This window comes from Parasteatoda tepidariorum, chromosome 1 (genome assembly GCF_982258835.1).
Source record: "Parasteatoda tepidariorum strain Cologne lab strain chromosome 1, Ptep-v5.0, whole genome shotgun sequence".
NCBI lineage: Eukaryota > Metazoa > Arthropoda > Arachnida > Araneae > Theridiidae > Parasteatoda > Parasteatoda tepidariorum.
Window position 1 is genome coordinate 21,708,813 of NC_141755.1, and position 25,280 is coordinate 21,734,092.

The following is a 25,280-nucleotide window of genomic DNA, read 5'->3' on the forward strand; positions in this document are numbered from 1 at the left end:
TGTTAATGCCTCTTTAAATTTTCCTTATTATTGAAAATAAAGTTTTTAAAGTAACAATAAACAGCCCATTTCTATTCTGCTAACACTCCTGAAAGTAAGGAAAATCTACTTGATATCTTTAAACAAAAATTTTTGAGATAATTAAGAAAGTATTTTAGAATTTTATTAATTTATGTTAGGTAAAAGGGTTTAAATGTTGTGCCATTTAACGTTAAATTTCTTAGTTAAAAACTATATTAAAGTTTTTATAGTATTTAAATTGCAAGTAATAATATGTTTATGATGTTTATCAGCGCATTCGAATTGCTTATTTTCTCATCGGCATTCATAATCGGATATATTAATTTTCCCTAATTTTCTGCCAATATCATTGTGATTAAAAATAGTGCTACTAAGAGTTTTATTATACAAGTATTTATAGCTTTTAATAATATTAAATCTTTTAATGGAATCAAACTTTTTAATGTTTCCAATATTTTATGAAATTTAAACGTATCTGTTGTTGTTGTTGTTGCTAATTCCGATCTGGTCTGACGGGGTCAGACCAGATCAATGAATCCGTTGATATTGAGAAAATCCGAAACCAGAATGGGAGAGGAATGAATATCGTTCCAGTCCAGCCCTAAACAGATCAAGATGTGCTCAGGTGATGCCTGGTTTTGTTGGCATTTAGGGCAAAGAGGAAAGATCTTTTGATTTGCAGAAAAAGTGAGACTTTTCAGGTGTCCACTGGCCAGTCGGGATAGGCAGGTGTTGGTTTGCCTGTCACCAGGGAGAGATAGAGAGAGTCCTGGTCTTTTTGCCTTATACCAATAGTTTTTGCCTTATACCTCAAACGTATCTAAAATAGGGTTTTGAAAAGTAATAGCAAAATATAAGTAATCTCATTTTTTACTTAGTGAAATTCTACTTATTTTGGCTTTTCCAAGATCGAAACAAAAAATTTTGAAGTATAAATTAGTAAAGGAAAAGTTGTTAATAAGATCTTGAGGCTCATAAATCTCATTATTTTTAAAGGCGAAAGTAAAATCTTTCATTGGTTCAATATCGTAATGTATATTTAAAGCTTTTTCCTTGTTAGGAACAAAATTTACATTTAGTTTGTCTGTATTAAGAGATCTTAACAGAATTGTCTGTATTAAGATTTGTCTGCATTAAGAGATTTTACATCCTGATCCTGTTTACCTCTATTTGAAAGCTTATCTTTAATGTGAAAAAGTGAGTGATTTGAGGAATTAAATCTGTGTATGTTGGAGGGTTCCAATGCACACAGATATTCTGTATTCCTTTTTTTCCTGAATATTCCGTATTTTTCATGAATTTTTATTCTTTATATTTTACTTGATAAGTTTTATTTTGTTATTTTTGTTTAATATGTTCTATTTTCGTTTTAATTCTTTTGATGATCCTCATACTATTGTGTTGATATATTTTACTTTCACATAATAATACGATATTAGAAAGAAATTTTTTTACGGTTATAATGGTGTAAGCTGAAGACGAGATTATATCTTTTCCTTATTTTGTTTTCCGACTTTTTAATTTTTTTTAAACTTTTTATTAAGTTTTAAATATATTTTATTTATCGATAGTTTTTCTCCTTAGAAATTTTCCATGTTCTTTTTTTGTATTCCTAACTTATATACATAATGTATATGCATAAAAATATTGTTATTTTGTTTGTCATTCTCAAGGGATAAAAGGTAATAAAGGATAAAAATGTTAATTTAATTAAATTCGAATAATTTAAATTTCAATATTAACTAGAGTTTCTAGAGTTATTTCAAAATTTAATCAGATTTAAATTAAATCTACCTGTATTTAACCACACTAAGAATTATTTTGAAATATAAATTTAAGTTTTTCTTTTTATCAAAGTATATACATATTTAATGGAAATATTTGTATGGAAAAGATATTTTCTGATTTCGAGACTTCATTAACTATCTTTAATAACTATTCCTTTCCGCATTTTCCAATTTTACTAGTTACGAACCTAATACTATAACTGTTAGCAATCGAATTGTGTTCATAACAATAAAAAAAAGAATTTTTTTACCATTAGTGAATTTTGTTTGGTTAGAAGTATATATTTACAGATCTTAATATAAAGTCTAGACTAAATTAAATACTTCCAATGAACTGCACATGTTATGAGTGCAAAGTTTGATACGGGAAATACATTTTCTTTAGAACATTGATTTAACTACGTTTAATACATTTTATTTAAATTTGATAAAAAGAACATTAAAAGTTGTAAACGATATTGCTGAAACCTTTTAGATATTCCCACACATTCTGCATTCTAGTTTTTTTTATTTCTAATCGAATAAAAATTAAAATTTAAAACCATTTTTTTCTGTAACATTAATTATTTCATTTTACATAGTTAAGAAAAATGTCTATAATCTTTAATGTGTACACAGGGTGCTAGTGTACATATTTAAAAAATACATATTTCAAAATTATTAACAATAAGTTCATTTTAGTTGTTGGTGACTCATTTCACATGGGCTAGACACATTCCAGGAGTCCAAGAAACTTTTAAAATTATAATAATGAGATGAGGAATATAGCCGCAATAAATTCGTAAAATGACAAATTATTATACTAAAACCTTTTTTGTTTTAAAATTATGCAAGTCTACCATGAGCAATTATGCAGAAATTCGCATAGTTTTCAGCGTTTTCGAAATTGTTTCTTTATATTATACTCTCAAATTTTCACCATATATTTGACATAAAAACAATATATATATATATATATATATATATATATATATATATATATATATATATATATATATATATATATATATATATATATATATATATATATATATATATATATATATATATATATATATATATATATATATATATATATATATATATATATATATATATATATAAAAGGTAAAAGGTATGAGTATAAAAATATAAGCCTCTCCGCAAATTTTTTCCCTTGAAATATGCTAACGTTATACTTGAATGAATGCATTATGTTAAAAATTATTTTCACTTCAGGCGTTGACGTTGTTTGAGACTCAGGCGATTTGTTTGTAAATCAATGAGAGACAAACTTGTGTAGTGCTGACATCTGCCATGGAGTAAAGAGAGTTGCGTGATCGTTGTTCCCAATGTGAAAGAGGAATGCAAGAAATACTTTCTTTTTCACCGACTGACATTGAACCTGGGACCTTTGTGTCCGTAGTCTGTTTCAATAAGTAATCACCTAGGGAGAAATATTCACTCTCCCTCATTGAGTTTAAAGCTTTATATTGCGGCTTTCGATATAGGAATTTTTTAAAGCCCGATTAGTAATAAATGTATTTCATTTTTACTAGAAAAAATAAATTTTTGATAATAAAATATTTAAAGGTTGATATTAATTAAAAAAAAACTAATTTCATAAAATTCTAGTTTTTTTAATAATATTTTTTAATGATAACTTTGTTTAGGAATAGTTTTCTTCTAGCCACAGATTAAAAAATAATACATCCCTAAAAATGCATGTAATTTGAATATTGATAAAATACAGGCTTATTTAACTAAGTAGTTTTTAGCATTACTTGAACTAATTAAAATAATTAAAAATACAACTCGAAAATTTTTTTTAAAGAAAATTAGTTCTACTTTCAAAGTCATTTTTTCCTAAAGAAAGGATGGCCACATAAATTGTCAGTCAAATCTGCAAATTATGCAAAGTTTTATAAGTGTTTTTAACATAAACCAAAATGTGTTGATAATAAAATATAAAGCATAAAATGAAACCCAGAATATGTAAAACGCATTATTTCTCAATATCTCAGATGCTTTTATCCCTTGGCATTCACAAAAACCTTCCAAGTTCTTTTCAATATACAGCATTTTCCAATCAGTGAAGAATAAATATAAAAATATTTATCCCTACAAACACTTTTATTCAACTGCAAAAAAAGAGGAAAAAAACCAGTTTGATAAGGGTCTTTCAGGTATTTGAAATATTTCTGATGAACTATAATTTAAAAACTCTCAATCCAAGAATGTTTCTTTATTAATCCAGAAAGATTCTTCCAATAGTTTAAACATGCTTTTTAAGATTTTCTGTATAAAGATATGGCATTTACTCCTCCTCTAGAAACTCTCTTCATTTTAAATTTTGAATAATATTTCCATATCATTAAGTCAAACAATGATGAAGGAAAAAGGTTTAGAAAATAATTTCATCAAAATTCTGTTATTAATATAAATACAATTTATTCAATCAAAATAACTAATATCATTTATATTATAATTTTAGTTCTTAAAAAACCTTATATAAAAACAAAGAAAAAAATAGTATTCATTAAAAATCACTCTATTTAAATTAATAAACAGGTTATTTTCCTTTAGTTTTTAGAAAACTCTTTAATAACAGTAAATATCTTTAATTGCAAATGAGGTTCGTGTACTAATATGTGATATTTTTCTATTGGTTGCAAACTGCATAACATTTAACATTCAAAATATTCTTGTGTTTGAATGTTAAATGTTAATAATTTTCATTGAACATTTCTTTTTTCAAATCGAACGAAAATCATGTCACATAGTATTTCATTTGTTCATTTTTTCAGTTGATAAAATAGAGTTTAATATTAATAAAAACATATTACTAAAAATTTGGTTTTTTATTTTTTTTCAAATCCAACGAAAACGTTTCAGATTGTATTTTTTCAGAGATTTTTTCGCTCCATAACACGGTTTTTAATATTATTACAGAAAATGCTTTGACATATTAAGATTTAATTTTTTTCGTGCATTTTTTTCACTTCAATAAATTTTTAATATTTGTAGAAAAAATTATTAAACATTTGTTTTTTCAATTTTTTTGGACCAAACACAAAACGTTTCATTCTGTAATTTTCAGAAATTTTTTAATTAATATCAAGGCGTTTAATATTGATCTAGACAATTCTGTAAAATATTTGGTTTTTCTAACTTTTCTAAATGAAAGAAAAACACTTCAGATAATAATTTTTATCTATTTTAGCAACTGATAACTTAGCATATATTATTAGTACCGAAAATAATGTTAAGCTTTTTGACTTTATGGATTACTTACATCAAAAAGCTGTAATGATAAAATTACATTAAAAGTTGTAATGACGCTGGAAAAAAAAGTATGATAAAAATAAATGATACTATTTACAGTGTTTCTGGTTATGAGAACACCAGGCAGCCCGGTATTTTTTACAAATGCGCTGTAGTATTATTTTAGGTAAATTTAACAATAAAATATAGCATGTGATAAAATTTGGTAAATGTCGTAAAATTTAATACCTTTATTATGGTATCTTAGATTATGGCAGAAAAAAAACATTTTAGCGGTTAAATTTGGCAAATGGTAAATTTGGTATTGGTAAAAATAAAAATTTGGCGAATGTCGTAAAATTTAATGCCTTTATTATGGTATCTTAGATTATGGCAGAAAAAAAAAACATTTTAGCGGTTAAATTTGGCAAATGGTAAATTTGGTATTGGTAAAAATAAAAATTTTGCGAATGTCGTAAAATTTAATACCTTTATTATGGTATCTTAGATTATGGCTGAAAAAAAAACATTTTAGCGGTTAAATTTGGCAAATGGTAAATTTGGTATTGGTAAAAATAAAAATTTGGCGAATGTCGTAAAATTTAATGCCTTTATTATGGTATCTTAGATTACTGCAGAAAAATAAACCATTTTATCAGTTAAATTTGCTTTTCAAAATTGTATTTTTTGTTAAATGTGAGGGAAGAAGAATAATGGTTTTGTAATAATCATGGAATAACGGTAAGTTCACTGTTTTATGTTTTTCTCCATGCGCAATTACTAAGAAGATTTCAAAATGTAATTAATAAATGACTCAAAAAAGATTATTTTTCCAGAATAAAAAATACCATAATCATATATATACATACATATATATGTGTGTGTAAAAACAAGATATGAAAACAGAAGCGCAAATTGAGGTAAAAGCGTAAATAGAGGAGTTTTGTTTTAAGGAAGAAAAACAAAAATAATAAAAAACTTTCTATAAAAGAAAACTCCTCTATTTACGCTTTTACCTCAATTTGAGCTTCTGTTTTCATATTTTGTAGTCTGGCAATCTTGTTACGAAAATATTTTATTTCATTATTAAAAAATTTCCCATTCATGTAAATTCATTTGAATTCGCTGCTCGCTTTATAGATTTCGTTTTACCTTTTGTTCTGTTTTTTCTTTATATTTTATTTTCTGTTTTTACGTGATATTTTTACTTAATGTGTTCCTTTTTATTTGTTTTAAATTTTTGTTTTAATATTTTTTTGAGTGCTCCTCACACTATTGTATTGATATATTTTGCTTTGGCTATATTGATACAATATTAGAAAGCACTCCTTTTTTTCGGATCTAATCGTGTGAGCTGATGAAAAGATTATATCTTTTATTTTCCGGAATTTTATTAATTTTTTTTCTCCTTTTTTCGGAATTTTTTTAAACATTTTTATTATTATTTTTCTTTTTCCCTTTTTTCATTGTTCTGTAATTTTTCCATGTTTTCTCTACATTTTGAACTTTACTTTTGCTTACCACTTAACAATTATTATAAAACTTTTAGTATTATTAGTTAGGAGTACTTTCTTCGTTTTATAAATAAATAGAAATTTAAGTTAATAAATGAAATCAAATTTGGTAAACTAATCATTATAGCATTCTAAATCGCAGCATTGACTTTTGAATACTTATTTTCCCATGTCTATTCTAAAAACTAAAATATAGGATGAAACAGAAACAAAAAATAACAAAACGACTTTTTATAAATGGTTTCTAAAGTTCAAACAACATTTGTAAAAGTTTTGTTTTCATACATAATGCAACAGAAGAAGTAGACAAAACAACTAGAGCCCATAATGAACTGCACGAAAAGTATAGTATTCAATAAAAACCTTTCTCGAAGTTGTTTAACCGATTCTGCAACGTAATAATTTAGCTTCTGGCTTACAGCGCAATATATCTTTAATATTAATCCCAAGTGTGTTATTAGTCTTTCCCGAAATTAACTGTCGTTTCTTCTTTCTTCGTGATTGCTCGCATCTGAAGCATCATTTCTGATTTCAAGAGTTTTCTAATTTCTTTCTTCTAGTTTCATGTAATGCGAGGAAAAGAAAAGTTGAATGACGTTGAATATTTCACTCAAAATACTTTAATTTACCTTATTTACAAACCTGGGGGCAATTAATGTATTTTTGTTTTCGTAATACTTAATAGTAATATATGTTTTTCTAGAAGAGTTGGGGTTTCCCCAACGACAAGTAGATTTTTTTTCATAGATTCAATTTAAAAAGTAATACGTTTAAATTAAATAATATAGTTTTGTATTTCATTAAGTTCGAGTAATTTTTTAAATTTTCTCAATGTATTAACAGTTGCCTTCTAATAGTATATGTAACAGTCATTTTAACCCTTATATAATGAAAACATTTCGGTCGATTTTAATAAAAAAATCGAATTGTGAAGAGTGATAAGTTTAGTTAATTTTTATAAATCTTTGAGCAGTTTTCTTGTTTTGCTGTACTATGTTTCCAGAAAACTTTATTTCATTTTCAACAAATACATGTGCTTAAAATTCTTAGAAAGAAACCAACAATTAAGTATTTTAGAATCTAACTAAATTAAATTTTAGTATTCCAAATATTATTGGTAAATTAAAAGGTTATATAAATTTTTGGGTACTCTTTTATTAATGCCTGTTTAATAATTTTTATTCAGTCTTTATAATGTCATTCAAAAATATTTAAAATACTTTACTTTTTTACTAGGGCAATTTTATGCGATAATAATTATTATATAGTATTATCATTTGTAAAAAGCAACTCTACTTAGAAAAAAGTTTATCCTAATGCAAATGTCATTTTTTAAATTTTACTTTTTGAATCCAACTCAGGACAAAAGAAGTTTTAAAACAAAAATTAAAATAAATACACAGTATTTAAGTAGTGTAACGTTGATTAGTTTTATTTCATATATACATCATCGTCATATATATATATATATATATATATATATATATATATATATATATATATATATATATATATATATATATATATATATATATATATATATATATATATATATATATATATATATATATATATATATATATATATATATATATATATATATATATATATATATATATATATATATATATATATATATATATATATATATATATATATATATATATATATATATATAAATATATATATATATATATATATATATATATATATATATATATATATATATATATATATATATATATATATATATATATATATATATATATATATATATATATATATATATATATATATATATATATATATATATATATATATATATATATATATATATATATATATATATATATATATATATATATATATAGTCTGTAATTACCCCTTAATCTATATTTTTAGAGCTCTTGTCAAGGGCAACTTTTTTAATTAAAGTGTGAATGTTAGGGGTTATAACAATAAGAAAACAAATACTTTATCAAAAATTTGATAATGTTTAATGTTATTTTCAAAACAAAAAAAAGGGGAATTACTTTAGAAGTTAGAGTAAAAGAGTTTTGATGAAATTTGAAATCTATCAATCTATTTCATAAACACTTCTAAAGTCAACTATAATGTCGGAAGATATCTGTGTTATTTTATTCATTCTAAATCCAAGTTGGCATCTGCGAAAAAAGATTGTCCTTTGACATATTTCTTTTCGACTGGGGAAAGAAACTATCCCATTTACCCAGCAGTAGTTGTGTGAGATATTTGCCATTTTTTCTGACATAAATGATCACACCCAAGCGGCGATAAATTCCTTGGCGATTTCAAATGAAGCGAGCTGATTGAGTCAATCAATCATCTACTGTCGCTGCCGTTTGCAACACATAAATGACTTTATACATGTTTATGACTATGGCTCCGTAACATAAGATGCTTTCGACCTTCTCGGTTACTTTACTTTTATTTAATCACGTGGAAAATGGCAATAAAAGAAACTTCCATCTTTTTTCTTTTGACTTGTTGCTGTTAATGTATGAAATAAGTTAATAAGAAGGATCTTGAAGTTGCTATGAGATTTCACCCTGAGAAAAAAAGTTGAGTTAAAACTACCAAAATATGATAATACTTACCGTGTTTCGGCAATTTTACCTAAGCACTTTGGGTAATGTTTTTGCTAAAGTTAACAGTAAAATAAAGTTTTATGATTTGTGTTAAAATCTGGAATTTTTCCGTAATTTTATCATGATACTTTGGAGCAAGACATGAAAGCCATTTATTCTGTTACATTTGCTTTTAATTTTTGTATTTTGTACTAAATGTGTGGTAATAAGAACCATAATTTTGAAAATCATATGTGGGAAAACATTTCCAAATGAATGGTTTGAATACCCTATATTTTGGTTTTATCGTCGGAATTTCGTTTTTTTAGTCATATATTAAGACATTAGATGTATTTTTTTTTTCAGACTGTTAATTAAATATACTTTATAAATAACGTATTTATCTGAAAATGATTTTTCATTTTCTAAGGTCCAATGTTTACGTATAAAAATACAATACAAAAAAACGAAGCAAAGTCGAAATCAAAAGCTGTTTCTAATATTTGATTAAGGATAATTCATATTCTCATGCAAATATTAAAAACTAATCATTGCTATTCAAAGATTTTAGGGAAAAAAATTCAAGTTTCTGTCTTTGACTTTGAGTCTTAAATTCATTTCTTACTGTGAATGTTTACTAAATTCGTTTTACTTATCCTTTCATTTGAAAAAAAGTTATTGGAAATCTTACAATTTGTGAAACTTCTAATTTCAAAGCTAAAAAGACACTCATCTCTTACAATTCATTGTATTTTACTGAAGAAACTTTAGCCTTCACGGTGAAAAGTTTCTGTAAAAACATAAAAAGCAAAACAGGAATCCCTTTTTATTATTCTACACTGTATAAAATGTACAGGTTTATGAAATTTGTGTATCCACTTTTTACAGTGCAATAAGAATGAATCCCATGACGTCTCCAGTAGCTGTGTTAAGGCTCCTGTACTACATTGTTAAAACTTTGGAGCCACGTTGCACCAAAAGTTGGCATTCATTTGCTGGGTACATAAAGTGGAGCTCAATTTTACCACAATTTGGTATTTTCATTAGCTCCAAATATCAACAGAAGATTGCACCAAAAGTAGGTGTTTGAAGAAACAAAACACCTATTTTCATTTTTTTTCTTTTACTAAAGTCGAAAAAGGTTGCACCATTATTACGTATTTTTAAAGCAATCAAATGCAAGCCCAGGTTTCTATTTACCGTAATAAAGCTATTTACCGGAATTAGGTTATTTCATGACAGACCTCTAACCACTTTATACCGCCAACTAAGTTTAAAAAGGTAACTTAAAAGAAATGAACTATAATTAAAGCAAATAAACATTTACCTACCTAAATAAGTTGATACTTGAAACAACATGGCATTAGTCGTTCCGATACACCGAGACAGAACTGTAAAGACAACATGGCGTAGTAAACAAATATAGTTCAGTTTACAATAACCGTCAAAGTTTTGCGTCTTTTACCAAATTTTGGTGCAGTCAGTTGCACCATGGAAGTATTTCTAGATCATCCTTCCCAATTTTTGGAGTAACTTAGATGAAATGATCTTTTGATTAAATAAACTTACCAAATTTTGGTGCAGTTAGTTGCACCATGGAAGTATTTCTTGATCATTCTTCCCAATTTTTGGAGTAACTAAGATAAAATGATCTTTCAATTAAATAAACTTACCAAATTTTGGTGCAGTTAGTTGCACCATGGAAGTATTTCTCGATCATCCTTCCCAATTTTTGGAGTAACTAAGATAAAATGATCTTTCAATTGACTAAACTTTAGGATAATAAGAAACTTTGCACTAAATACCGGTTAATGATTTTTTGCAGTGTAGTTCTTGATCAAGCTCACAGTAAACACACACTATTCACAGGATTGCTCCAAGAGCTGAGATAAAAACCGGTTTTCCCTGTGCAATTCTATAAAGTGGATTTTTTCAGATATTTTAATGTAATGTAATTTATTCCATAAGTAGTAATAAGCTTCCATTAGCTATAGAGATTAGAGTGTCCTCCACTACACAACTTCGTTTGGGGTTAGATTATCAGTGCTAAAAGTTTCTAATCGATTTGCACTTTTCCTTCTCCTGTATTAGTGGCTGGGATTTAACTGTAGTGTAATGTACCCGGTGGATTTAAAGCTAAAAATGGCTTAATGACTTACAGCCGAGAAATTATTTATAAAGTTTTACTAATTTAATTTCTGGGAAACTGAGGCAAATTCTTCCATTTATATCTTTCTGTATTTTTTTCTGAAACTCTGTAATTTTATATGAGATCCTTGATAAATGTTTTAAAGCAAATTCACATTGAAATTTTCTCCGCCTTCTGATGTTGTTTCTTCTCCGAACATAATGATAGGATATATAAGGTGTTACCACCCTTAATATAAAATTTTGAAATTCTTTTTAAAGAAATGAAGTGAAAATCGCAAAAAGAGTGGAAAATTAATCTTTTATTGAGAGGAAAAGAAAATCAAAAATTTTGCCAAAATCGTTAAATTTAATAACGAAGAAGGCAAGATTTAAAACACCAGAATATCTTTGATTGCTGATGGAAACGGAGAGGAGAAAAAAGATTAAAATGTTCCATCATCGGCCTTAGCGCGATTACAGTAATATTAATGTTTTAAATCCTGGCTTAATCAAAAGAATTTCTTTAGAATTTAATGTACTTTTTTTTTAATCTTAAATATTAGTTATCGACTTCCAATGTACAGTAAGCAAAACAAAAAACGAACCTCCCTAAATTACTTTTGATTTAACGATTAAATCTTCATGCTCTAGGACACATTTCTAACGACACGAGGGCGTGACCTCAAATATCCTAATTAATTAGTACAGTCGATATTTTAAGTTACTAAACTGGACACAAAAACGTACTTACTCTGTATAAACATACCTTATTTCCAGCAAATTCGAGTGCTTGATCTCTAAACCATAAGGAGTAGCCGTAATCTGAGAAATAGGATCCTCATATTTTGGTCACGAGAGCACTTCAAAGTTTAAATATCTTTAATGTGAATTTTATTTTTACGTATTTCACCATGTCACGATAAATTTTTAAACGAAATGAAAAAAATTTGCTCACTATTATAAAATTCGCTTATCCAAAGATAATTTCCATTCAAAATTTTTTTTTAAAATATTTATTATTTTTTATTATTTTGTTTAATAAGGGACGAAAAATTTTTGAATAGTAAGATAAAATTTTGTTTACATAATTTTAAAGTATTTAGTTATACATGGCATAATATAAAATTTGGGCGAAATCGGTTGAATAGTTTCTGTAAAATAGTATTTTATGCATACGACTTTTTTAAAATTTGCTTTCATAAAAACTATTCAACTAATTTCGCTCAAATTTTGTATTTTGCCATGTTGATTTACATACTTTAAAATTATGTAAAAAGTTGCATATCTTACAATTCAAAATTTTTTCGACAGCAATTAAATGAAACAATAAAAAAATTAAAAATTAGTGCGTGGAGTCCCTCCGCGCGGAAGAAGTTAAGCTTCGTAACCTGCGACGTTAATTGTAGAAGAATCCAGCAGTCGTAGAAGGATCACTAGTTCTATTCAACGACTCTTTTTCCTGCTCCGCTCGCTTCCGTGCTCTGTAATCACGGTAATATTGTGCATTTTTCCCTCGTGGACCTCTTCAACCAGTGAAAGTGCTTGTGGTTGCCTCATCGTCTCGCCATGGAAAATGTATTTGTATTAATAATGTGTGTGAATGCGTCGTAATGTAATTTCAAAAGAGAAAACCTAACAATCAATTGATATTCACAAGAGACGAACCTTGACATAACCTTAAATCCGTCGCATTGTCCGTGGGATTGTTTTCACTCATTTTTTGCAATTGTTATCCGCTAAATTTGAAAATAAAAAATACTATCCAATTAAATATATGTGTATCAAATCAAACTACACACATTTTGTACTTCATTTTTAAAAATAATTCTAAAAATACGTTCTTCTTCTTACGTTCTCTATTTAACTAATTCATAAGTAAAGTTATGTCTATAAAATAAGCGAACAATCAATAGCATACACATGCAAAGCAATTCGCTGTTTTAACCTTCAACCTTTTTTTTTTTCAAAATTTTACGAGAATTCGAACAAAAGGAATATATTCTAAAGATTCGAAAGACGTTAGTATAAATAATAGTTCCCATTCGGAATTGGCAGAAGAAATGTTGTTTTGTTTTCGGAGGAAAAAAAAGGAATGATTTGGACATTTTCAAGACCGCAACAAGAATTCGAGAACTGAATATAGCTTTTGGTGAAGAAAAAGTGTTTTTATCGATAAAAAAAATGCGACAGTATTTTTTTCCTTTAGATACACCATTCGATACTAAGCGTGAAGTGAAACGAAAGTCAGAGTTGTAGTCATTTCTTTAGCTGCTTTTTTTTTCGCAGTTTCTGAAAAGATCATTCCTCCTGTCAGATAAAAATCGATTTGTTAAGAGCCTTACACCTATATTTTTTTTAGTATTGACATGCGTATGATTGCATGTAAAATCCAAGAAATCCAAAAATCTTCTAGAAATATTCGTACAATTTTGAGAGTCGATGGCTAATTTGTACGATAAAGCCTTCTTATTCGTAAAAAGAAAAAAATGTTCAGTAACCATAACTGTACTGAATACTCTGATGGAACATACAAGTAATGAAACAGTTTCGTTAAATACTTGAAAATTCGCGTTAGGTTTGTTCCCGAATGTGGAAAAAGTATGAATATTATTTTAAAATTTTATTATCCTACTTAGAGTTAGAAGCAATAATAGGAAATACGGATATTGATATGTTTTATAAGTTTTTATTGTGTTTCTTATATTTTATAAAAATTGTTTTGGCAGTTAATAATAGTTCTGGAAGTAATCCAAAAATTTAATTACTGAGAGCTGTCATAATCTCTTCGAGAACAATATTTTTTTCCGAATCCTGCAATTTTGAGTAAAATTTTTTATTTATAACTTTTTTTTATCTTAGCAGCCGATTTATATTAGTTAAGATGAATATCCGATCGGATTACTCTTTCATTGATCATGTCGTAGTGATTCAGAATCAACTCTAATGCTACTACTCTAATCTAATGAATCTACTCTAATGTTGTTCCAGTGAGCGAAAATCCCAAACATACACACATACATTCTAGGCATAATAATACAGATGAAGCTACCACTATCTGCTTTACCAATGTAGATTTAGCATGCAGGCGTCAGCATTATCTTTAAATCATCCAAATCAATAAGTCAAATCTCCTATTAGGGTAGCTTAAATGTGTAATGTATCTCATTACAATATATTTTATTATATTGTATCTCTCAATATTTTTAGAAATGTTTTGAATTGAAATGAATTAAACAACTAGTTCCTATATTTTTTTTTGTCTTTTATTTTCAGTTGCTGTTGTCATCGCCTTTTTTCTGTGCTGGACACCATTCCATGCGCAACGGTTAATGGCCATCTACATATCGAATCCCACAGAATACGATTACACAATATTCAGCTTCTTAACCAACATCTCCGGAATATTATACTACGTCAGCGCCACCATCAACCCCATACTTTACAGCATACTCTCACTCAAGTTTAGACACGCTTTTAGAGACACTCTGGGACGCTGCTTGGGTAGAAGCGTGGGCCGAAAAAACCGATGCAGAAGTCGAACCATGAGCTACTTCAACAGTACCCTTAAGTCTGGAATGGAACTGACTGAGGATTTTACCATTGTTTCTGAAGCACCCGGAGGACACGAGCACATACACATGAATTTAAATGGTGGACATAATGGCAGGAAGGTATCCCGTCTGCTTACAACCACGAGTGGTAATGGCACTTCGATTTCTTCGGCGGAGGACAGTAGATTGCCCAAGAAGAAAACGAGTAGTACCATTAGTAATGCGTCACTGAGGATGGACGCCTTCGACGATGCCAGTGTTTCAGTTTTTATCGATCAAATGAAAGAGCCATATTAAGATGCATGTGACTCGCATGTAAAATAGCTTACATTTTTAATTATTTAAAGTTGCAAATACTCTTATTCCATGTGCCAGCTCGACAAGGTCTGTATGCAGTCTCCGACGAAATTATTAGACGCATTATAAGATTCTATGTAAAAACTTAATTATCAAGTGACACTATACAGCTTTATTTTTTGACACGACTGAAACCAGTTTGCACTTGTTTCCGTTCGTGTACCAATTGATTAAATTAGGCGATATATAATATAAATTCGACGATTGGATAAATTGGGCAATATATTATATAAATATAAAATATTCATTATACCAGGTATTATATTAGTACATTATAATAATTAGACCAAATTATTAGACGCACTGTAGTTCTTGTAATTAATTACATGTTTTGCACGAATTTATATGCAATACTTTTATATTTAAACATATATGTAATGGGTTTTTATTCAGGAGATTTTTTATATGCTTAATTTGTATTTATTTTCACCATATTGTATTACAATGTAACCGGACGTAAACAAGTGCAAACCGGTTTCGGCCACGTAAAAACAATAAAGATATATATTATCATCTGATAATTATGATTTTACATAGAGTCTTTTAGTGCGTCTAATAAGGTATTCAGGGACTGTAACTGAAAGAGCAAAAAAAAATTCTGCTCACGCAAAATTCTTGAGATGTTAAATACAACTTCAAATGTAACACCAGAGTGGGGTAACAAATCAGAAAACGACTGGCAATAACTGCTTATAGTTGCTTTTGGTAATACAGATTAAAAAGATTTTCTTAACAGCAAGGAATGAAATTCAACGAACTCAAAGATTAGAAACAAATACGACATATTAACGATAAAAATAAAATGATATAATAATAAAACTGCGATCGATATATTTCTAACACAGAGAAAGAAAGCGAGATTATTGAAAAACTTCACAAAGTATTTCAACCGAAAACACTTCTCTTTCAGACAATTTTGATGCTATTTGTCGCCTTTCTTTGTTAATAACACCTCTTTAACACTGGAAATCTAGTGTACAAAATTCGACAAATATCAATAAATGTCTTGAGTTTGCACTGGCGATATAAAATTTTATTTTTTTTAAAAAATAATGATTCTACACAGGGAAAAAATTCAAATAAAATTACTTAACTGTAACGACAATTTTAAGAATAAAAATAATAATAAAATACATAATTTTAAATATCAGAATCAAAATACACGGTATTTGAACCATTCATTTGGTAATTTTTTCTTTCATATGGTAACGGTTTACTGGAAATTCTGGTTTTCAAAATTTAAGTTCTTATAACCACATATTTACTAAAAATACAAAACTAAAAGGTAAATTTAGCCAATTAATGCAAAAGTAAACTTTTATTACATGCTCTAAGGTATCATGAGAAAATTGCTAAATTTTTTAAAATTTACCATATTACATCACATATTGTAAAACCACATTTTATTGTTAATTTTACCAAAAACATTACCCAGCACTTAGGTAAAAGCTACTGAGATTTTTAGGTGATCCCATAGAGGAAAACAATCAGAAACTTTTATCATATTCTGGTAGTTTTAATCAAACTGTTTTTTTTCTCAGTGTATTAAGATCATAAAGTTTAAGTATACAGAAAGTTATTCCCCTTAAATATCAACCGATTTTTGTCAAATTTAGCACATTCGATAACTAGTATTACTAAAAGCAACGTTCGGCAGCTGTTAAAAGTCGATCTAAAAACTTTTTCCTTTCCTTCTTACCCAACTTTCTATTCATGAAAGAGGCATTAAATTGATTATAGTTTAATGAAAATAAGCTAAAACTTACAGTTCACCTTGCTTTTTATCACATACGTTAAGTCTAAAGAAAAAATATTATACTTTGATACTGATCACAGTTTATTTCTCAATACATTATTCTATATTTAATAGAGATTTGAAATATATTGGAAAGTTCCAAGTTGTATGAAAATTATAGAAACGGTCAAATGTTTCGAACCAATTATTGTATTGCAGATTTGCATTTTCCATACAACATTGCTACTTTTTGTCCCACACACTTTTTTTTATTTGGTCTTGAATCGCTTGAACTCGGCGCAAATTGTTTGAAATAGAAAAGTCTGTGCAACTCATGCGAGATCGAAAGAAATAAAAATGGCCGTGTTTTTATTATAAAAAAACCTAAGTAGACCAAATTTGGCCTATGTCCACCCTTTGATAGGGCCAAATTTGGTATCATTGTCATTGAAATGAATTTTTATAATTTCGATTCGATGCTAAGTTTTTGAAATATGTAAGTACAGCAGACAACCTGTATCACATTCTATTCTCTAATTTAGTGACCATTTCATCATATAAAATAAATAAAATTGTGAAAGAATTCCCATCTTCCTTTATATCCTTATCAATAATCGCTATTTATGTACATGCTTCTCTCCTAGAGTTTTAAGTCTACACAAGTCTCTCCTAGAGTTACAAGATTTGCGCTACCGAGAGTAACTTTTATATTGCACAATACAAATATTCACCTTATGAAGGAACGTTTTACTTAATGCTTCAGAAATTTTCATTAAAAATCTTAAATAAATATCATTTTAAACACACTTAATGAAATGCCCTTCGAAGACATTTTCTCAAGAGTTCGCAAAGACTTAACCGTTTTCAATTTAAAAAAAGTAAAATTAAATAAAATATGAAGAAAACTCCATTTAAAATTATATTTTGTGGTTAAAATTCATGGATTGTTATTATTTTTTGAGTTAGCTCTATTAAATATAAAATACTGCATTAAAATACCTTTAAAATTTATAGGAATATAAGAGATATTTCGTTTAAATGGATTTATTGTAAGTGGTAAAAAGCAAGTTGGACGTCTAGACTATTAAAAATTTTCGAGGAATTCCGGACATTGCTCGAATAAAAAGTAAAATTTTGGTTTTATTGTCAAAGCGTTTTGTTTCAACATAAACGTTTCTACGTTTACGTTGATTGATTGCTATTTTAATCAGTTGAAAAAACCTCAAAAAGTCATAACAAGAAAACTAAAACATATGTAAAAAAAAAGTTCTTTTAACGTTTATTTCCGAAATTTATGAAATTAAAGTTATAAAATTTATAAAATACATTTATAAAATTATGAAATTAAAGTTATTTTCTGAATGTCTCGTGTGTAAGTATATTATATCGTGAATGTATTTCAGTAAATATTTAACAAAACTCTAAATATAAGACAGTTTTTTTCGCAGTATTTTCAGTGACAAAGGGACTGTAAATGACGCAAAGAAAACTCGTAAAGCTTCTTTACATTTATAAACCACTTTATATGGATAAAATGACATATTTTGCTGTTTATAGTTGCTGTAAAGGGATACGTACTTATGTATTTCACTGCATGCATCTTAGTATTAGTTGTTATTGTGAAGTGTTAGTAATTTTATATTTCTACGTTTATGAAGTGATATATTCAAATGATTTCAATTTGCAATTACTGGGCCAATCATTGAGCTTGTGATATTACTTGATTTTCGTTGATGATAATCAGAATTACACCAAAACCCTTTTTATTTATTATTATTTGGTTTTTTTATAACTCGAAAAATAGCTCCACATTTCTTACGCATTGAGCACTGTCATAACCAACCTTAACGGAATTGTTAAAAATTTAATGTCGTACGCATAAGAAGTTGCAAATAAGTATAAAAGGGAAGCAAAAATATATTAAAAAAACATATCAAAACCTGGCAATTAATTATTAATGAAGGCTGGATTAAAAACATCATTTGAAAGCAGTTAAACTGAAGTTTGAATGCATTTCTAATTATCCATCTTTCAACTCCTTTCTCAGTTTGCTTTATATCAATCAAAAAGATTTTTAACCTACTCACTAAAGGAATATTCTTGAAACATGATCTTAAATTTACTGTAAGAAGTAACGTATGTATTTTTTACAGTAAATTCAATACATTCAACCACGGATAGGGAAGGACTTTGTGCTATGTAGATTAAAGCAAAAAAGCAACGTGAATAAAGCACAACTCCAAATGAAGGTAGAGAAGGAAAGAGAACGTGAAAAGTGGTTTAACCGATAGGGACAGAGGAACAAGTTTGAACTAGGAAATAACAATGACCAGATACGAAACAGGTGTGAAGGGATTTGGCCAGAGTTACGGGGTGAAACAGATTATATTAAAATAGACTTACAAGTATCGGTAAACGGTGGGATATTCGAAAGATCATTAACTAAATTATTAGAATTTTTCAAAATATAGAATAAATCCCAAAAATCAAGTTCGGATGGTGAAGAGCAGTGTTGAATGATTTTAGTTGAAGAAAACATAAACCTGTATTTTGATTTTAAACTGCAGAGAGTGATGGAATATCGGTTAATATCCTGATTTTGGACGTATCTTTCGTGTCCTATAAATCGAGGTTTAAGGGTGCGTTTAGTTTGTTCACTGCTCTTGCCTTCTAAATTTTATTTTTGGGATTCTATATTTTGAAAAATTCTAATAATTTAGTTAACGATCCCACAGTTTACCAATATTTAGAAGTCTATTTTAATGTACTCTGTTGCACCCTGCGGTTATCTCGAAATCCCCTCATACGTGTTTCATATCTGCCTTTTTTTTATCTCTCTGTTCAAACTTACAATGATTTTCAAGATTCTGAAAACAAGAAAAAATTATTAAAAATAATGAATGTGAATGTATAATTATTTCAGAATTAAATACCTGAAAAAACAATGTATAACAAAAAGCCACATTCAGCATGAAGAAATGTTTAACCATTTTGTATGGATAAAACAATTATAGAAATTTGAATGCTGCTATAATGAATTATTGTATACCTTTTTTCATACTTTAATTGTCTAAAAAACATCAATGGTTATTATGAGCAATTTAGTTTTTGGGGTTTTTACCAGATTTTCTGAAGTTTCGCAAAATTGTGAACCATAGCGTATGAGAAGAAAGTTATCATAACCTTCTATTGACCCTAATCTAGATTATTTTTAATATACAATTTACTATAAAAAAATTATACCATAGATATCACATTTTACAGTAATATATTCTTCAAAAATAACTTGATATTTTTAAAATTTTAGTCCCTTTTGTTAAAGATTCGTCAAATTTTTGCTTTTTCTCACTTTTATATTGATTTGCAGCTCTAAATGTGTTTGATTTTTACTCCATTTTTTAAAACATCTGTTAAGGGAAGTAATTATGGAGCACCCGATATACAAAAAATATACAAGTAGTAAAACAACTTAAGCCCAATGATTTCATATATTTTTAAAGGAAATAAAAATACAATTGCGCACAAAGAAAATATTTTTAATAAATCAGACTGACGTATTTTTTGTAAAAGAAATATCTATCACCTGTTTTCTTATATTTCTTAAAATATTGGATATTAAACTCCATTATAGAACAGATGAATATTTCATATTAGTAATATAATTATAATGAGAAATAACGAAATGTTGCTTTTCGAAATTTGTTTATCGAAGCAATAATACGAATGTTGTTTGATGAATATTTCAAATCAACTAAGTTTAGAAGGATTTCTAAGTATTTAACCTTTTGCTAGTAAATTAATTAATTATTTAACTTTATTAATTATTAATTGAATTATTAAACAACTGCACAACTTTAGTCAAAGCATTAAGCATGCAAACAAAATGGTGCTATATAATTTTGTTTCGAACCTAAGGACTCTATAAGAAGATATTTTTATGTTGATATAGATAGAAAACGTAAAAATGTTCTTATTTTTTTCGTTTTCGTGCAATAATTATATTGACGATTTCGACTTTCAAAAATATTGTTGAGTAGTTGCTTCAGAAAAAAATTCACTTATTTAAATGCATTTGTCTCTACGTATTTGCATAACATTCTATACATTTCTGTTGTTAAATTATTGTAGATTCATCCACTATTTATTGTCAATCTATGTAATTGATGTTTTTTTGGAATAAATTGTACTTTCAGTGTTGCACAAATTACTATATTATTTTGAAGCATACAATGCAAAAATTTTAGTATATTTTAACTCCAAAAATTTTGGCAACTACTTTACATAAAACTTGTCGCAATGAAACAGAGATAGTTTTTGGTGTAATCAAACAGTGGATTCTTGGTTTTCTTGTGAAACAACAAAGTCTTCATTTCTTTAAGAACAAAATAGTTGCAATAATTTTTGATGGTTCAGTAACACTAAGATTTATACACTCTTAGAAATTTCTCGAAAAAATGGTTAAATAACAATTTATTAAATGGTTATTTTACCATATTCTATCAAAAGGGTCAAATAATTATAAATCAAATTGTAATCAAACTGTTAATTGTGAGAAAAACAGTTTTTTAACTGCTTTCACCCATTACGGTTAAACAACCAGAATTTTACTATTCCAATTAAGACCACCTAATGAAGCCAGTTAGTTCCTTGCAACTGCGTACACATCATAGCCGAGCGATCTAATCTGTCAATCCTATGACCGGCAGAACTGGGGTTCGAAACCCAGTATTGACACCACAATATTTCCTTCATTCCCTTCAACACACGAAGAATTTCCAGTGCCCGGCACTCTCCAACCTTACAAAAAGCTGAGCTCCTATGTCCAGTTAAATAATTTTTTTTACGTTTTTGTAAAATTCTAGCTGTAAATGGTTAAAAAACCGTATAGTCCTGCATTCATGGTTTTATAGCCATACTTTTCGTAAATAGTTACGAAACAATAAAGGTAAAAAAATGTTCTTCACCGTAAACTTTATGGTTAATCGGATGGACTGGCAGAAGCCAGTTATTTTACCATAATTTTAGAATGAAAATTCTAACGGTATATTAGGAATAAGATGTGATCCTCATACGAGACAGTAAAGTTATTTTTACGGTACATTTTAAAGTATAAATAAAATATTTTAGGATGCACATACAATAAAATTTGTTTTAATAAAAATTAGTTAACTGTCATTTACTTCGTCCCATAAGACACAGTCATAAACCCAAAATAGGCTTTTCTTCGATTCACCTGCTGCGTCTTTCGCGACCTCTTAGAGCCCTCTTGCTCTTCTGGATAGTATTTGTGACCATATATTTTAATTAGATTCTTGCTTGTTATTATGCTCTCAATTTACATGTAGACTTTTGAACAATAATTTAGAATCACTCTGTATAAAACAAAGACAATTATACATATCACATCACAGTTAATAACTGCACCACAAGAATAATTAATAAAAATGAACAAACTTTAAAAAATGAAGGAAAGAAATTATTTGTAATTTAATTAATTGTAATTTAATTGAATTAATTGTCTAATAGGAATGTTTGGTACCCTAATCTATAGAACAAATAAAAGTTCAGATTCGGGAGGTTTTAGCAACAAAAAAAATATCATTGCATCAGTTCCAAAATTTGTTAATAAAAGAATTTCTAAAAATTATAGTTATAAAAATAATAATTTTGCAAAATTTGCATTAATCATGAAAATTGTACCATTTTTTTTGGCACTATCATTGATTAAGTTAAATTTGAAGTTTCGTTGTGTAAGATCTGGATTTTGTTACACTGCACAAAATTCAAGACGAAAATAGAAGAATAACCAATATGATCTTACGTACTCTGCTCATAATACTAAATGAAGGTCAGTACTCTGTCAAAAACTAACTGAAAGAGAGAGAAGAGCTGAAATAGAATTCGTAATTAGGAAAGAAAAGGAAAAACAAAATTAAATCTAAACAAAATAGAAAAAAGAGGGATGAGATGGGAATAAGGAAATTCGTGTAAAATTAGTGCAAATTAGTGTAAAAGGATCAATCAGAGAATCAAATACATCTCAATTAAACAAAATCAATAAAAGAATAAAACAAAAATCAGTCAAATAAAACCATTCAAAGAATCATACAAAATCAATAAAAGAATAAAACAAAAATCAGTCAAATAAAATCAATCAACGAATCATACAAAAATCGATCAAACAAAATCCTTCAAACAAACTCAATCAAACGAAAAATGAGTAGAATACTAACATCCAAACTATAGTTTTTAAAATGCAGTTACAAGTCAGTTACTGCAGTTTTTACAATGCGGTTACGTGTCCATATGTCAGTTTTCAAAATGCGGTTACAAGTCCATACTGCAACTTTTACAATGTGGCTACAAGTCCGTATTTCAGTTTTTAAAATGCGACGGTGTTAAATATTTCATTAATGACGTTATTGCCCACATTTAAAATTAATGTATAGCAACAGCATTTCATAACTTTCAAATAAGTTTTAAGTAGTTGTCAAAAAATTTGTCTGCAGTTTTGAAAGCATACTTGGGCCAAAAATATTTTTCTTACCTTGAAATTTTGCATAAAATTGACACTAGTTTTATAGCTATGTATCATTTTAAAAACAATTGAATACGTTATGAATTTTTTTGATCCATAACTTCAGTAACTTATATCGAACTATAAGCTTTCGAAATACAGTTTTCCAATGACCGCAAAATATCCTGAACATATTAAATTAGTCTGTATTATGTTTTCAGTATATATGCAATGCATTTAATGCATTGGACCATTTTCAAAATAAAATCACCTCATAAATCATTAATACAGGGCTCGCAACATTTATCCAGGTATGGTATATCTTGCATATTCATTCGATTGAACTTGCATGTTCGACCAAATGGTAATAGTTTGTCAAGCAGTTATGAAGAACGGATCCATAAAACTAATGTATTCTAAATTAATACTCGATTAATAGATGGTGTGTGTTTGCTTTACACGAATAATCATTCCGCTCTTCAACAGTATTTTCTGAAATGGAAGGTATTGAAAATTTGTTGAATCAATTCATAAATGCAAAATGTCACTTTATCAACGCCTGAATGTAGTATGACACAAAGGAGGTATGATTAAATCGGTAAATTCATCCTATTGAATAATTCTTCTCAGGAATGTTTAAAACTTCATTTAGCATTTTCATCCAATAATTAATGTCAAAATGCATATAAATTATTATATAATATAAAAATGTATATATGAATTAACCAAAATATAAGATGCTCATTGCTTGTAAATATCCGAAACTCTATCGTGTCTACTTTAATTTTTTTCCTGTTCAATAAATTATGATTCAGGAATTATCAGTAGAATTTAAGTTAGTGTATCCAAGAGAATCCGTTATACTAATTGTATTCACTCGTATTTTTTTTCACTTGTGTTCACTTTTTTTTAATAATTAGAAAGTTTTTATTTCGTTGAATTCACCTGTGGCTACTTAAGATTAATTTCAAACCACTTATTATTTTCCTTAAAAAATGGCCATTATACAATCATTTCTTAAGGCTACAGTGGACTCTTAATAAGCTTTTCTTAAAAAATAATGTTACAGTGCTGTTACTTGAAGGGATTGTATATATTTAGACAGAAAACATAAAAAAATAATTTGATACATAATTCGTGAAAAATTAAAAAATTTTCAAAAGAATTGTCCATTTATTTTGAAGTTTAAATAAGCTCGTTGCACTACATTTTTCTTTAAAATTAAAGATTATTTGTTAATTTCAACTCTATTTACATTTATCTTTAAATTGTAGGAAATTTTTTTTTGCATTTTTCTACTAATTTCCATACAGAGTAGAAAAAGCAAGTCTCGTGAAAAAAAAAATTTAAAAATTTAAAAAAAAAAATAAAAAAAACATCAAACTCGATCCTCTATGAGCATTTTGGAAGATTGAAATGACTATAAAATATGTTGTGGCACCTTATTTTGTTATTTTTTTTCTGATCTAGAGAGTGTTTCAAAAAAGTTTCATGAAATAGTCATAAAATTATAGAGCATGGAACTATTTCAATTTCCAGCTCGATGCGAAATTTTCGTTTCCAGAAACACTGCACAAAACACTCACAAAAACAAGGTTTTGTAAAAAAAAAGCAAAATAACACTAATATTGTCAAATGTTTACAAATTCCTGTGATTTTAATAATTAATATGCTCTTTTATATCATTTAATTAATATAAAATGGTCAAAATTAGAAAAACGATTTTTCGAGTGATTTACACAATTTTGGGTGTCCACTGTAACCTTAACAAGGTATAATGATCTGAATGAAGAAATTAACTATCCCATAGATATACAAGGAGCTTACACTTACCTTT

At 27.5% G+C, this 25,280-nt stretch overlaps 1 protein-coding gene and 1 long non-coding RNA gene across 2 annotated transcripts in view; one reads left to right on the top strand and one right to left on the bottom strand.

Moving 5' to 3' along the window:
• The window catches only part of LOC107452765 (pyrokinin-1 receptor-like), a 113,478-nt gene extending 95,004 nt beyond the window's left edge, over nt 1-18,474 (top strand). Inside the window, exon 2 of the mRNA XM_016069341.4 lies at nt 14,557-18,474. Coding sequence (XP_015924827.1) covers nt 14,557-15,131 — 575 coding nt within the window. The 3' untranslated portion in view covers nt 15,132-18,474. The remainder of the gene's footprint in view (nt 1-14,556) is intronic.
• Nucleotides 1-25,280, bottom strand: part of LOC139425511 (uncharacterized) — a 188,375-nt gene that overhangs the window by 88,810 nt on the left and 74,285 nt on the right. The gene's annotated exons all lie outside the window — the stretch shown is intronic.